Source organism: Macaca mulatta, chromosome 2 (assembly GCF_049350105.2).
Source record: "Macaca mulatta isolate MMU2019108-1 chromosome 2, T2T-MMU8v2.0, whole genome shotgun sequence".
Lineage (NCBI taxonomy): Eukaryota > Metazoa > Chordata > Mammalia > Primates > Cercopithecidae > Macaca > Macaca mulatta.
In genome coordinates, this window is record NC_133407.1 from 175604869 (window position 1) to 175621374 (window position 16506).

General features: G+C 38.2%; 1 protein-coding gene across 4 annotated transcripts in view; it reads left to right on the top strand.

Annotated features, from left to right (window-relative positions):
• Positions 1 to 11444, top strand: part of CD47 (CD47 molecule) — a 47594-nt gene extending 36150 nt beyond the window's left edge. The window contains 4 exon segments of one of the 4 annotated variants that reach the window (NM_001266517.1): positions 4590 to 4621; positions 5943 to 5967; positions 6889 to 6921; positions 8892 to 11444. In NM_001266517.1, coding sequence (NP_001253446.1) covers positions 4590 to 4621; positions 5943 to 5967; positions 6889 to 6921; positions 8892 to 8896 — 95 coding nt within the window. In that variant the 3' untranslated portion in view covers positions 8897 to 11444. 4 annotated transcript variants of the gene reach the window in all.
• Positions 11445 to 16506: the final 5062 nt, after the last annotated feature.

A 16506-nucleotide genomic window follows, 5' to 3' on the forward strand; every position in this document is an offset into this window, starting at 1 on the left:
TTATAAATTAATGGAGTAAAAAAATAGTGTTTCTGCTTTGTTGTAGGTAAACTTTGCTGTATGTGTTTCTAAAAACTAATACAAAACTTGAATTGTTACAGTCGAATAATTTCCCATATGACTCACATAATAGTTTCGAAAAAATTTTACCTTTATTTCTGAACTTTTGGTTCTTGGTAATTGAATTCAATTCTGTCATATATTCTGTGTCTTTCTTTAATTAATGCTTATTAGATAATTAAAATACTTAACCAAAATCTACCTATCTTTAGCATATGAGTTCATAAGTCTTAGTTGTTGCTCAATGAAATTTTCTAATTTTATACCACATAATGCCATAAAATACAATGGAGACATCTAAAGCAGAATGGAATCCATGTGGTAGCTACAGTGAACATCTTGAATGTTGGTGCATATTCTATTTTTGCTACATCTTCCAATCACCATGTGTCTGGTTCTGGAAGATGACACTCCTGGTTTTGTTGCTCCCCACGAATGCCTGAGAATAGTATGTGATTTGCAGTATCCATACAACTCTGGTTAATTAGTATTAGATACCTTTGGCTGATGGGCAGCATGCTCTTATTTTTTCCTCACTATCTGGGTTGTCCTCCCTTTTACTCCCATGCCACCCCATACCTTCCATATCTAGCATAGAATGATCTTCAGTACAGTTGCTAGCAGGTCTGGTGACAATGCCTCAAGTGGAACTAAGCATTGTCTATCTGCCACCTCCTTAACCTCACTCTCCTGCCTTCTCCATCACTTACATTCCTCCAAGCCTGTGAAACCACTCTACTGTACCTGTCACTGTTCTGACATTAAAATTAAAATGACTGAAATCCTGACAAGTACCCCAAATTATTTTTTCTTTGTCATAGATTAGCATATAAGTATACTATATGCTAAAGTTTATGCTATATGTTTAAAATTTAGTGCAATTTTATTGATAGTGTCCTAATTTTATTGATAGTATCCTAAGTTAACTTTTTAAATCAACTTGTCTGATGCCAGAGTTCAGAGGGACACCTACGGTCAGTTGAAAGGCAAGAAGAGACAAGGTACAGGAAAGTTGCTCTTTAGATAATGTGGTAGACTAGGAGGAACATTAATATGGTTTGCTTATATAATCTGACTGTGTAAATCTGAATCTATGTTACATTAAGGTTGCAAATTTGAGCGTTTGTATTAGGAAGTTAAAATTTTAAGTGTCTCCAAAACAATTTTTACTCATTGCATGTGTTCTATTTTAGAAAACTCTAATGATTGTGCTTTGATTTAAATGCAATAAAATCCTCAGATAGTTAAAAATCCAAGCTTTCTCTTCAAGAAGAAGTTAATGTCACGATGAGATTTTTAACTTTTATAATTTTTATTATTTCCAACTTTAAATTTGTAGCCTTAATTGTTATTTTAAAGAGTAGGCCTTTCACTTTCTACAACTTTCTGTGAAAGTGACTTTCACTTTCTATTTTTTAATTTTTTAAACTGTTGTATTTTTTTTTCTTTTATTGGAAGCATTTTAGTTTTATAAGATGAGACAAAGGACTGGGCACAATAACTTAATGTGAAAGCATAGAAAAGATTACAAGCAACTAACCAAACTCACTAAAGTTGGGCTTGTTGTTTGTAGAGAACGTTTATATGATTATAAGGGTCAATACTTTCTCATTTTTAAAGCTATTACCAGTTAGTTCAATATAAGGGCATATAGTGTTTTGATACAAATCAATCTAGTAGCAGTAAGAACCATATTTACCACAACATCCCAGATATTTTAGAATGATGCAGATGCAGAATGTATATGTAGAATTTATATGTATGTATAGGTATAAATTCAGATATTTTCTTGTTCAATTTGAGAGGTAAATTTGGTATCAGTAGAAAAAATGTTTTTGAAAAATTTAAACCCTGGAAATACATTTATGGCATGGAGTCAGATGTTTCAGGGAGAGAAGAACAAATCAAAAAGCTCTGCAAGTAAGCTCGTATGGAATGCTTAAGGCTTGTGGTTAAAAAAAATATATGTATATGGCTGTCAATGTCTTAGGCTTATGATAGCAGCAGCTGAATCATAATAATTCTTTTGTCACATGGGTTATATCCATATTGGAGAGAATTAACTCAGGTGAAATTAACTTCTACACTATTTGGTTTTATAATATTTAGAGGGATCACAACTGACTGATGTCCCTTTGAAGTACCGTTCTTCATAAATCTCTTTTTTCAGAATGGGACAGCCAAATGTGACATCCCTTGGATGTGAGATTTAGAACTAGAAACTATTCTTTACACATTATTAGGGAAGAAAATGAGTTACTTGGCAGTTAGCAATATTCTATTTTGTTTTGTTTTGTTTTTAGAGACAGGGTCTCATTATGTTGACCAGGCTGGCCTTAAGCTCCTGGGCTCAATCTATGCTCCCACCTCAGCCTCCCAAGTAGCTGGGACTACAGGCATGTGCCACCACACCTGGCAATGTTTATTCTGATAAGTAAATTTATGAGCTCAAAAATGTAACTCTAAAACCGTATCTCTGACCTTATATATTATCATCAGAAATTTAGGTAGCTGTTTAGTTCTCTTTTTCTTTGTAGAACATAGATATAAGGCATGGTTTCATTGAAGTTCAGTTGTATATACATGTAGCTATCTTGATGTTGCCAAATAAAGCTCTATATTTCTGCTTGGTTTATTGGGGAAGCTGCTAAATGTAGTGCATCCCAACCCATTTTACCCCGTTCTACTTTAAAAAGAGGTTGGCTTCTTGTTTGGATGCAAGGACCAGATCACTCCCCCAGGTTCCTCCACAGTAAGGGAGGTCTATTTAAAGCCACCCATGGCACTAACAGAGACTGGACTCCTATGAGTTCAGATACATAACTGGGCCTCACAGGGGTGGGACAGTATGTAGTCTAGGAATTGGAAGGATCCATTCCATCTCAAAGAGCTGAAGCATCGTGTTGCCCTCTCAGCCGCGAGAGTAAGGTGATGCTCCTGTCGGTTATAGTTCCTGAGTTCCTCTGTCTTTGATTCTTTGCCTGTTAGCCAGCTAGCTCACCCTCTCCTTTATGCCCCCGTTTTTTATCCTCTTCATGCCTTCTCACAGACAGCTTTTCTTACCTACAGCTTTGAGCTCGTCCTTGCCTCCTTTCTGTTTCTTTTTCACTTTCCCTTCCCATCACCAACTTTCTGGTCTTTTTTCTGTTTCTCCTTAGAGTCCAGTGGTGGGGAGAAACTTGTCAGTCCAGTCCTTTGCCATTTTTCCTGTTGGAGAAAGACTCGTCAGCTTTTGGCTGGCTCACAGATTGGCTTTCCTTGGGTCAGGACCTGCCCTTTTCCCTGCCAGCTTCAGAAGCTTAACAGAGTGCAGGTGTGCAGTGGTGGTAAATAAATAGTAAGGAACACAGAGCAGTCCTAGAGGTGTGCCTCGATCTGCTGATGAGAAAATCCAATGCTGTCATCCAGCCCAGGTCTCAGTGGAATGGACCTCTCTGTTCAGTAGGATCCCCCTCCTGCTGCGTGGTTCATGGCATGTTTCTGTTCGATGCTTTTCCATCTGTAGGATTCTAATTCTGTATTTATTTGGTTTTTTGGGTTCTTTTATTTTTTGAGACAGAGTCTCGCTCTGTCACCCAGGCTGGAGTGCAGTGGCGTGACCCCAACTCTCTGCAGCCTCTGCCTGCCAGGCCGAGGGAGATCCTCCCACCTCAGCCTCCCACGCAGCTGGGGCTATAGGCATGCACCACCATGCCAGCTAATTTTTGTATTTTTGGTAGAGACAGGGTTTCATCGTGTTGCCCAGGCTGGTCTTGAACACCTGAGCTCAAGCAATCTATTTGCCTTGGCCTCCCAAAGTGCTGGGATTACAGGTGTCAGCCACCACGGCCGGCCTTCTCATTTGTTTTTTATAAGGAAGCTATCTCTTCTTCCCTACCCAACTAAGGGTTTTCTTTTCCCTTTCGCCACTTTGCTCATGTCCTATATTCCTTCAGCTTCATTAATGGATCCATTTAGAAGCAGTGAAGAAGGCGAGTCCGAAAGCTAAAAAGAAATACCTGCAGGAATACTCAGAGCGATCTGAGTATTTTCTTTAGTTTGTTAGCTCTTTGGAGCTTTGAAACTGGAAAGACCCAGGGAGTGGTGTGAAGAAAGAGACTGAGCAGTAAGAAACAGGAACAGTGAGCTAAGGGAGATGGAGTAGTGGGGACAAATTCTGGCACATTCTGTCCACACTCTGGGTAGACAGAGGAGGGAGGATGGAGCACCCACAGTGGGGGTATGTTGGTGACAGCGTTTTCCCACCAACCAGTGTAACAAGTGGCTGATTTGGGGGAAAGATGAGCTTAACAAATGAGAGAATGTGTTTATTATTTGATGTAGGTGGGTTATTTGCTTCATTTTTCAAATCAGTATATATAATCAAGAATATTCAGCATGTTTGAATAGACAGAGCTGGAACTCTTTCATTAACATCTCTGGCACCTTTAGTTTTAGCCCTGAACATTTTATCTTAAAATTAAACATTACCAAATGCCTTAGTTTATTTCATTTATTAAATTTATATTCTTATTTGTTATTTATATCAGCTTCCAATCAGAAGACTATACAACCTCCTAGGGTAAGTTAAAGTTTATTAAATGAATTGTGAATGATCATTTGAGGGATTAGACTGAGGAAATTGGTAATTGATATATTTTGCTATCTGTTTAGTGTCACATCAAATTAAGAGAAGTTTGAAGTCATTGCATGACCTTTGCATGAATGGGCCCAGTTCTATTTTAAAACCTGTGTTTGGTCATTTTAGTATCAATGGGATGGAATACATGATTTCTTAAGATTGTACTGACTTCTCACACCCAGAACTGCAAAGTAGGAATAATGGCTATATTATCTCTGCAATCAGAAGGAAGCTGATTCCAATATATCGCCTCACCTCTTGGATTCATTGGATATGCATACACAGAATGACAATTTCAGGCTTAAAAATGAGGAGAAATTCATACTAAATTGACATCATTAAAAATGATAATTATAAAAACAAATGTAAATATTGCTGAAAACATCTATTCGGAGTTATGATTCGATCCCCTCCCATACAAATGTTTTACACATTTTTTCCCTTAAAACTGTGCTTAAGGTTTCATTGTACCTTAGATACCTTATTAAGCCATCTGAGAAAATTCCAAGAAAGGAGTAATTTTAGGAGGGCATAAATGAAGAGAAAAGCATGTTTATAAACATAGACTTATCACGGTGACAGGCCCAACGGCTATTTTGTGGAGATAAGCTCTGGAAAGGATTATATTGTACTTAGCTTCCTTTTACGGAGTGATGATAGATTTATCTGGAATGCCAAAGAGAGTCTTCTGTCTGTGGCCGGAGGTAGAGGTCACATATGCTTCTGACAAGCCTCAGTGTGCTTAAAGGGCAGGTGGGGCGGGTATGTGTGTCGACCACAGGAGTATATTCTAGAAAGATTGGTGCCATAGCTACGTTGGTCACAAGAGGCCAGCAACTTAACCAGACCTGTAAATCCTAACACATTTTCTTTCCTGGTTACTGAGCGCAATTTTGCGATACTTAAAGATGATTCTGTTTTGCTTCCACCTCTTCACTGTATTATTTATTCTGTTGTTGCTATTTATGCTTGCACTTTAATATTTTTAGAAGTTAGAATTTCTTGAGCTGAGAGTGGTGAAGTGGGAAATTCTGTTGAGAAAAATAATATTAAGAGAATAATGCAATTATTACTAAACTATTAACCAGACTTGGCAAGCTTTGCTTTAACATTTATAGCCTTATTTCATGGTTTTTTTTTTTTTTTGGACTGTAGGATTTACTGCTTACTACATAGTTTAAATATTAGCATATATAAGTTTTACTATAAAAGGACATGACAAATTATATTTTTATGTAAATATATTTTAAATATTTTTCAGAAAGCTGTAGAGGAACCCCTTAATGGTATGTGGTTATTTCACTCTTAATCCCTTACCAGATCATAATTTGAACTGGCCCGCAAAACTGTAGAATGCCCCGTCTATGCCTTAGGAAGAATATAGAGTTTTTTCCTCTTTTCCTCTTGCCTTGGCATCTCTACTCTTGATTATTCATCAAGAATTATTGGCTGGGCACTGTGGCTCACACCTGTAATCCCAGCACCTTGGGAGGCCGAGGCAAGCAGATCATGAGTTCAACAGATTGAGACCATCCTGGCCAACATGTTGAAACCCTGTCTCTACTGAAAATACAAAAATTAGCTGGGCGTGGTGGTGCATGCCTGTATTCCCAGCTACTCGGGAGGCCGAGGCAGGAGAATTGCTTGAACCCAGAATGTGGAGGTTGCATTGAGTCGAGATCGTGCCACTGCACTCCAGCCTGGCGACAGAGCAAGACTCCATCTCAAAAAAAAAAAAAAAGAATTATGAATATTTTATAATATTCTCACCTGTGGGAAAAATGCACATTCTGTGTCTAAGTAGTTGCTTACCTTAGCCAAGTGCTATATGGGCAAGGAGATCGTTGCCTTTTGGTACTGGCTCAGATGAAGTGTGACACCCCCTAGTAGAGAAGGATCCCAATTACTTCCAATTTCTGATTTACACGTTTTAGAAAGATACACGCTGTTGCCACAGAGTGAGACCAAAACATCTCATTTCCTTTCTTTGTAAACCTAGATCTGATTTCCCAGCTAAGTCTGTTTCCTTTGTGAATGCTGTGGGTATGATCCACAAAAAGGCTACATAATAAAATGATAGCTTTACAATTAATTTGGCTGTAGAGTTGTAGACTAGTTAGCATATCATGGCATATTTGTTGATTTAGAAATGATTTCCAATTGTGGAACCTTACTAACTGCCTGCTTGGCTTGTTACTAATCCCTAGCATTCAAAGAATCAAAAGGAATGATGAATGATGGTAAGTATAAACTGCACTTAATAATTATAGATCAGTTAAAACACGGACATTGAAAAACAAAAAAGCTTCTTGAAAATGTGGCTCTTTTTTAGTAAAAGGGACACTGTCAGATAATAAAGGTTCACATTTCTTGATGTATATAACTTAAATCTACTTCGCTAAAAATTGCAAAACTACTACTATAAAAGCTGTAGGGTGTCACGAATCAGACTCCAGTCATATGGCTCTCAGCAAAGAGAAATTACCACTTTTTGTAAAACGTTTTTCAGATTCAGTGTCTGGTGACTGTAAACTGCCTTTTATAAGGCACATAAATAATCTGCCACAGATCTTTATCATTTTGACAAAGTTTCTTTTTTGCTTGTGTTGGTGATTTTGTTGCTTTTAACCCATGGGGACTTAACATCTCTGCTTTTCCAATCAGGAGCTTGGTTCTAACCTTTTGGGAGATGATTAAAGAGCGAGAGAGAGAGAAAGAGAGATGTTTTGTCCTGAGCTTTTGCTGCTGATGCTGCTGCTTTTTTTTTTTTTTTTTTTTTTTTTAAGGACTCTGGGCTAATAACTTCTAATCTTTATAGAATATTTCAAAGATATATATTTGTTCTTAAAGATACATAGGTTTGAGATATTGAGTGCTACAAGCGTTCATTTTGGTTTTACCTTAACATATTATGATTCCTCAGTTTTGTTGGCATTTAGTATCAAAAACATCTTCTTACCTTTGATATTTATAATCACTCCTCGGTCATGTAAATAGTTTGCTTTATATTTTACTGTTTTAAAGTCTGTGACGTTACCTGCCCACTTCTGTAGCAAAGTGCAGCATTTAACTCAGGAAGCTATATTCCCCCAAGTACCATTAATATTTGCATAAGATTAAAAACACTTCATGCATTGGTGAACAAAGTTTAAAACCATGTATATTCAAAATGGAGTCACAGAATGATCCTACTTTTGTACGTTTGTGTCACAGCCTTTAAAAGCATGTTTTGTTATGTAAGCCATTACCCTCCTAAAAAAGACTTCAAGGAATAAATTCACAGGAATAAACTAAAAGATATTAAAAAAACAAAAAACAACTGGTACCAGGAATTGTGGCATGGTTTGTTCCAGTAACTGTGGCGTGGCATGGTTTGTTCCAGTAACTGTGGCATGGTTTGTTAATGTTTACAGTCTGATGTCCTTTTTTTTTTTTTTTTTTTTTTCTATGTCCTTTCCTTTTCCTTGGTGGTGTCATTGTTCTGTAGTTGTATGAAGAAACTAAACTTTTCTCCATTTTCAGGAAAGCAATCTAAGAATCTTGAGTGCCTCTTCCTTTGTTAATTTCTCTTAAGATGTGACTTTTTTAAACTACTGCATCAGGAAATATTGTAAATCAGTTTTGCCTTGAATATTTGTGATGAAATCTACGATGATCTTCAAGATTCCCTTAATTTTGCTAATATTCACCTGATCAGCATTTGTTTTTAAAATGTCTGTCTGGCGGGTGCTTCCCACTGACAGCTGCTCAGTGCTCACAGTGTGTCTGCCTTGTCAATGAATGAGGTTCAAGGTGCTTCCCAGGGATCAGAGTCAGTACCGTTTTTCTCTTTCATCTACAGCTGATCAGATGTTTATTTTACTTACATTAACTGAATGGTGGAGATCCAAAGTGAATATTATAGAATATTATTCTAGGATCAATGTCTTTTGCTTTGAAAAATCAACATCTCTTGGCTTTTCCTCAGCCAACCGAGCAAACAGAGATAATCAGACTGTGTTGACTTTTCACTTTGATTTGGCATTGGCCTTTTTCTTACTGAAATTAAAAAGGCTAATGATCCGCCTGGTTTCTGTCTCTGACCTTTGCAGATGTATTTTCTTAATTTTTAGATACTATATATCTGAAACTATTTTTTAATGCATCAACTTTTTAATGGCTAGAAAATAGACACGAATAGTGATTATATGTTCATTTTTCAATTTTCCAGAATAACTGAAGTGAAGTGATGGACTCCGATTTGGAGAGTAGTAAGACGTGAAAGGAATACACTTGTGTTTAAGCACCATGGCCTTGATGATTCACTGTTGGGGAGAAGAAACAAGAAAAGTAACTGGTTGTCACCTATGAGACCCTTACGTGATTGTTAGTTAAGTTTTTATTCAAAGCAGCTGTAATTTAGTTAATAAAATAATTATGATCTTTGTTGTTTGCCCAATTGAGATCCAGTTTTTTGTTGTTATTTTTCATCAATTAGGGGCAAAAGTAAAATGGACAATTTCCAAGAATGATGCCTTTCAGATCCTAGGGCCTCTGGTCTCTAGGTAACCAGTTTAAATTGGTTCAGGGTGATAACTACTTAGCACTGCCCTGGTGATTACCCAGAGATAGCTATGAAAACCAGTGGCTTCCATCAAACCTTTGCCAACTCAGGTTCACAGCAGCTTTGGGCAGTTATGGCAGTATGGCACTAGCCGAGATGTGTCCGCCACTTCTGGGTCAAGGGAATAATAAATTAAGTACAGGCAGGAATTTGGTTGGGAGCATCTTGTATGCCATCTCTATATGATGTGATATTGATGGAGATAGTGGTCCTCATTCTTGGGGGTTGCCATTCCCACATTTCCCCTTCAACAAACAGTGTAACAGGTCCTTCCCAGATTTAGGGTACTTTTATTGATGGATATGTTTTCCTTTTATTCACATAACCCCTTGAAACTCTGTCTTGTCCTCCTGTTACTTGCTTCTGCTGTACAAGATGTAGCACCTTTTCTCCTCTTTGAACATGGTCTAGTGACACGGTAGCACCAGTTGCAGGAAGGAGCCAGACGTGTTCTCAGAGCACTTTGTTCACACTTTTCAGCAAAAATAGCTATGGTTGTAACATATGTATTCCCTTCCTCTGATTTGAAGGCAAAAATCTACAGTGTTTCTTCACTTCTTTTCTGATCTGGGGCATGAAAAAGCAAGATTGAAATTTGAACTATGAGTCTCCTGCATGGCAACAAAATGTGTGTCACCATCAGGCCAATGGGCCAGCCCTTGAATGGGGGTTTATTACTGTTGTATCTATGTTGCATGATAAACATTCATCACCTTCCTCCTGTAGTCCTGCCTCGTACTCCCCTTCCCCTATGATTGAAAAGTAAACAAAACCCACATTTCCTATCCTGGTTAGAAGAAAATTAACGTTCTGACAGTTGTGATCGCCTGGAGTACTTTTAGACTTTTAGCACTCGTTTTTTTACCTGTTTGTGGGTGTGTGTTTGTATGTGCATATGTATGAGAAGGGCACATGCATCTTCTGTATGGACAAAGGTGGGGTACCTACAGGAGAGCAAAGGTTAATTTTGTGCTTTTAGTAAAAACATTTAAATACAAAGTTCTTTATTGGGTGGAATTATATTTGATGCAAATATTTGATCACTTAAAACTTTTAAAACTTCTAGGTAATTCGCCACGCTTTTTGACTGCTCACCAATACCCTGTAAAAATACGTAATTCTTCCTGTTTGTGTAATGAGATATTCATATTTGTAGTTGCATTAATAATAGTTATTTCTTAGTCCATCAGATGTTCCCGTGTGCCTCTTTTATGCCAAATTAATGGTCATATTCCATGTTGGGACCAAGTAGTTTGCCGACGGCAAACCTAAATTTATGACCTGCTGAAGCCTCTCGGAAAACTGAACATACTAGCAAGACAGCGCTTCTTGAAAAAAAGAAATGTATACACAAATATATACGTATATCTATATATACGTATATCTATACACACATGTATATTATTCCCTGATTGTGTAGCTGTCCAAAATAATAACATATATAGAGGGAGCTGTATTCCTTTATACAAATCCGATGGCTCCTGCAGCACTTTTTCCTTCTGAAAATATTTACACTTTGCTAACATAGTTTGTTACTTTAAAAATCAGTTTTGATGAAACGAGGGAAAAGCAGATGGACTTGAAAAACATCCAAACTCCTATTAGGAAACGTATGAAAATCTTTATAGTAAAATCTTTTATAAACTAAAGTTGTACCTTTTATTATGTAGTAAACTCTCATTTATTTGGGGTTCACTCTTGGATCTCATCCATCCATTGTGTTCTCTTTAATGCTGCCTGCCTTTTGAGGCATTCACTGCCCTAGACAATGCCACCAGAGGTAGTGGGGGAAATGCCAGATGAAACCAACTCTTGCTCTAACTAGTTGTCAGCTTCTCTGGATAAGGGACCACAGCAGCAGGAGTCCTCCTGCTTGGGCATCATTGGGCCAGTTCCTTCTCTTTAAATCAGATTTGTAATGGCTCCCAAATTCCATCGCATTACATTTAAATTGCAGACAATGTTTTGCACATTATGTATCTGTTTTGTCCCATAATATGCTTTTTACTCCCTGATCCCAGTTTCTGCTGTCGACTCTTCCATTCAGTTTTATTTATTGTCTGTTCTCACAGTGACACCATTTGTCCTTTTCTGCAACAACCTTTCCAGCTGCTTTTGCCAAATTCTATTTGTCTTCTCCTTCAAAACATTCTTCTCCAGCCTTGCAGCCCCTTCCCCCAGCTCTCCTTTGCAGTCTCTCTCCATCTGTGTAGCTGCTCTTTTATCTCTTAACTTACCATTCCTACAGTACTTTATGCATCTTTGCTTAGTTCTATTAGTTTTTTGGTCTTGCTCCTCTCCCTTGATTTTAAAATTCCTTCTATAGCTAGAGCTTTTCTTTCTTCCATTCTCTCTTCCTGCAGTGTTTTGCATACATCAGAAGCTAGGTACATAAGTTAAATGATTGAGAGTTGGCTGTATTTAGATTTATCACTTTTTAATAGGATGAGCTTGAGAGTTTTCTTGTCTTTTTTTTTTTTTTTTGACGAATTTCACATGCTCTAAAAACCTTCAGAGGTGATTATTTTTCTCCTGGAAACTCCAGGTCCATTCTGTTTAAATCCCTAAGAATGTCAGAATTAAAATAACGGTCTTTCCCATAATTGGAAATATTTATTTTTTCCGGATGCTGTAGTCAATTTAGTAAGTGACCACCAAATTGTTATTTGCACTAACAAAGCTCAAAACACGATAAGTTTACTCCTCCATCTCAATAATAAAAATTAAGCTGTAATCAACCTTCTAGGTTTCTCTTGTCTTAAAATGGTATTCAAAAAGGGGGATCTGTGGTGTGTGTGTGGAAACACATACTCCTTAATTTACCTGTTGTTGGAAGCTGGAGAAATGATTGTCGGGCAACCGTTTATCTTTTATTGTATTTTATTTGGTTGAGGGATTTTTTTATAAACAGTTTTACTTGTGTCATATTTTAAAATTACTAACTGCCATCACCTGCTGGGGGTCCTTTGTTAAGTCATTTTCAGTGACTAATAGGGATAATCCAGGTAACTTTGAAGAGATGAGCAGTGAGTGACCAGGAAGTTTTTCTGCCTTTAACTTTGACAGTTCTTAATTATGATCATCAAAAACCAGCTTTCTCATAAATTTCTCTTTTTGAAAAAAAGAAAGCATTTGTACTAAGCTCCTCTGTAAGACAACATCTTAAATCTTAAAAGTGTTGTTACCATGGCTGGTGAGAGAAGAAAACATTTTGTTTTTATTAAATGGAGCATTATTTACAAAAAGCCATTGTTGACAATTAGATCCCACATCGTATAAATATCTATTAACCATTCTAAATAAAGAGAACTCCAGTGTTGCTATGTGCAAGATCCTCTCTAGAGAGCTTTTTTGCATAGCAATTAAAGGTGTGCTATTTGTCAGTAGCCATTTTTTTGCAGTGATTTGAAGACCAAAGTTGTTTAACAGCTGTGTTACCGTTAAAGGTTTTTTTTTTTTATATGTATTAAATCAATTTATCACTGTTTGAAGCTTTGAATATCTGCAATCTTTGCCAAGGTACTTTTTTATTTAAAAAAAACATAACTTTGTAAATATTACCCTGTAATATTATATATACTTAATAAAACATTTTAAGCTATTTTGTTGGGCTATTTCTATTGCTGCTACAGCAGACCACAAGCACATTTCTGAAAATTTTAATTTATTAATGTATTTTTAAGTTGCTTATATTCTAGGTAACAATGTAAAGAATGATTTAAAATATTAATTATGGATTTTTTGAGTATAATATCCAATAAGCTTTTAATTAGAGCAGAGTTTTAATTAAAAGTTTTAAACCAGTCCAATGTGTTTCATAATTATTTTTTAATTTTCTCCATGGCACAGTGAAAACATCACATGAGAAAGCAGGAGACCTGGGTGCTAGTCCTGGCTACACTACCAGCTAGCAGAGGACCTGGGAAAGCTACTTCCCTGGATCTCAGTGTCTGTCTCTACCTGTAGAATGAGATAAGTCTCTTCAAGACTGAAATGTATGGTTCTCCATTTTAATTATCAGTTAGGACTGTTTTGATTACAAGTGAAAGAAAACTTAAATCTAAGAAAAATGGGATCTGCTGGCTAACGTAACCTGAAAATTCAGACATGCAACTGGATCCTGGGCCTCTGAAAAGTGTGATAAGGACACGATGTCTTGCCAGCTCTCAGCTTTACTGTCCTTCATGTGGCTTTACTCTCCCAGGTTTCCTGTGATGGCAAATGGCCAGCGGCAGTCCCAAACCCATTTTCTCCCAGGTTCAGGGAGAGTAGAGGGGTGAAAAAGAGCACATGTCTCTCTCTCTTAATAGTCCTGTCCACCCTGGGTTGCACCTCACCTCAGTGCTCTGAGTCATGTGCCATGCCTCCTTCAGTCACTGAGGCCAAGCGTCTCTGGTGCTCTGATTGGGCCTGGCTGACTCCTGAGTCTAGACTGGAGTGGAAGTTCTGGCCTCCATTGGAGCACATGTACCTGGCTGGAGGTGCCAGGCGGAGGGAAGTTCACCTGAAGCAAACTCGGGGGGTCTTTCCAGATGATGAGATTTGATTTGAGGCACAGTATTCCTAGTCAACGCTTCATTCCTTCAGGTCTGTACTCTATGATTCTGCATTATATGTGTGATTGTAGACCATTTGAACAGAAAGTAATATTTGCAGCAAAATACCGTCTCATTCCTTACCTCATAGGCAATTTAAATTTTATGCACTTATGAGAACTTTTCACTCTCAGCAGGGGTAACTAATGGAGTTCAGAAAGCATTTAATGGCCTGCCTCCTGCACTGAAAGCTGCTCTGTGCAGCACACAACTGTACTCAACTTGATTGAACTCCCACGGAGGGGTAGGCTTCCAAACGCAACTGAATTTCATTTTGGTGCAGCACCTGTCCACCTCAAGGCCTTAGCTTTGATAGCTTTAGAAAATAATGGCTACGGTAACACTATGCAGGTAAGACATGATTTTACCGGTGGCTCAGAGATTTAAGCACAATTGGCAGTGTTTGGTGTTAGAAGTAATCTTTATCTTTTGTAAGCTTCACACTAAGTACCCATTCACCAAATCAGAGGGAAATGAAGTACTTACTCCTAAGTTAGGGATAATTGGCCTGGTTATTTTATGTATCTATGACTACATAGAACAGTGGGGCTAATGATTGGAACTCTATGTACTTAGCAAGTATTTAATCACTTGAATAGCAGGCAGCAACTTTTCAGCTCTGATGATAGCCAGTTGTGAAAGACTAGGCATATTTTCCAAATCTGGATGATGAGAAATGCTTGGTAAGAAGTCCAGTTTGGAGAGAAGTGATTTGTAAATCTAAAGACGGCAGTCTTATGTCAGTTTTGAAGCCAGACTGCAAGACTGCTACCATTCCTCACTTAATGGACAGGCTTTCTGGAAGCCTCTACTGAAAATAATCTTATCTGATCGTAGGCCTCCCCTAATAAAAAGCAAAACTATAATGTTGCTTCCTACTTTTCTCTGGGTTGCCTAAGAAATTCTTCAAGATTAACAGCCTGTAAGTGGTTTGACTTTCTAAACAAATGGATTATTTAAAAAATTTAAACATATTGTTTATAACACAAGCCGGACACTGCCTCACTGCCTCACCCAGCACTTAGGGAGGCTGAGGCAGGTGGATTGCTTGAGGCCAGGAATTTGAGACCAGCCTGGGCAACATGGCAAAATCCTATCTCTACAAAAAATACAAAAGATAGCTGGGGGTGCTGGTGGGCACCTGTAGTCTCAGTTACTTGAGAGGCTGAGGTGGAAGGATCGCTTGAGCCCTGGATAGAGGCTGCAGGAAGCCATGATCACACCACTGCACTCCAGCCTGGGAGACAGAGCGAGACCCTGTCTCAAAGAATAATAATAATAATTAAAATAACACAGCATGGAATATGTCTTTTGTGGAGCTCTCTAATTTTTACTCATTTTTATTAAAAGTACTGTTTGTGAAGGGTGTTGTGGTTAAGCTGCACTGTGGGCAGAGTGAACCCCTGTGTCTCTACCAATCATCATATATGTCACAGATTCTGTGAGGAAATATGTCTCTGGCATGCTAACTGGGAACAACTAGACCCTTTGCTCTCCCTACCATTGCAGCCTCCTCCCCCAGCAGTTGCAGGACTAGCGGCCCCACCATATGGGATGAGAGCCCTGTGTCGGCTGCCTTCAGCCCCTGCCTCCCAGGCAGCTCATTCTAGGAATGCTCCGTATACTCTGCAGAGTTTTCATCCACAGCTCAACCTAATGTTTTTGGAATGTGATGTTTATAAGTGTCACTTGGGCAAGTTGTATATATTTGGTAACCCGAATAAACCTTTATTGCAATACTATCAAGTATTCACTTCTCACAATTGAATTGGTTAGGTACATATCTTAGATTTTTAAATTTGATTATCATGAATTCAGTAGAGCCCACGTCTCTTCCTGTCTTTAGCTATATGCCTAGCTATCAGTGGCAGTGGGAATTGTCTGCTAACAACTATTACCACAGGGAACAGAAAAGATGACCATGGATCCTGTGCGAGAATATGTTTGAAAGCATCCACAAAAATCAGTTTTTCTCATTTCTGCTCAAGGAAAGTGGTCAGAAAATTACAGAACCTTTCTGCTTTAAGCTGATGATGATAGAAGATGGGGCATTTATTAATTGCCTAAAAGAATGATCCTTGAAGTTATATCGAAATTTTTTTTTTAGTTTTTTTCAAAAACACTCTAGTAAAATTAAATTTTTTTTTTTTTTTTTTTTTGAGACAAAGTCTCACTCTTGTCCCCTAGGCTGGAGTGCAATGGCAGGATCTCAGCTCACTGCAACCTCTGCCTCCCAGGTTCAAGAGATTCTCCTGCCTCAGCCTCCTGAGTAGGTGGGATCACAGGTGCCCGCCACCACCCCCGGTTAATTTTTGCGTTTTTAGTAGAGACACGGTTTCACCATGTTGGCCAGGCTGGTCTCGAACTCCTGACCTCAGGTGATCCCCCTGCCTGGGCCTTCCAAAGCGCTGGGATTACAGGCGTAAGTCACCGCACCCAGCCGAGTAAAATTAAATATTCTTGTATTATTTTTATGTCTCTGGAAAGGTATTAAATTCGTTCTCCCGGAAAAAGCTTCGCTGAAGGGCTTGGCTGGACTAGTTTCCCATAGCTCATCCTTGGGCCTTCTGGGCAGAATCGCTTTTCTTTATTGTGTGGATAGATCAGACTCAGTACAGAGACCAACA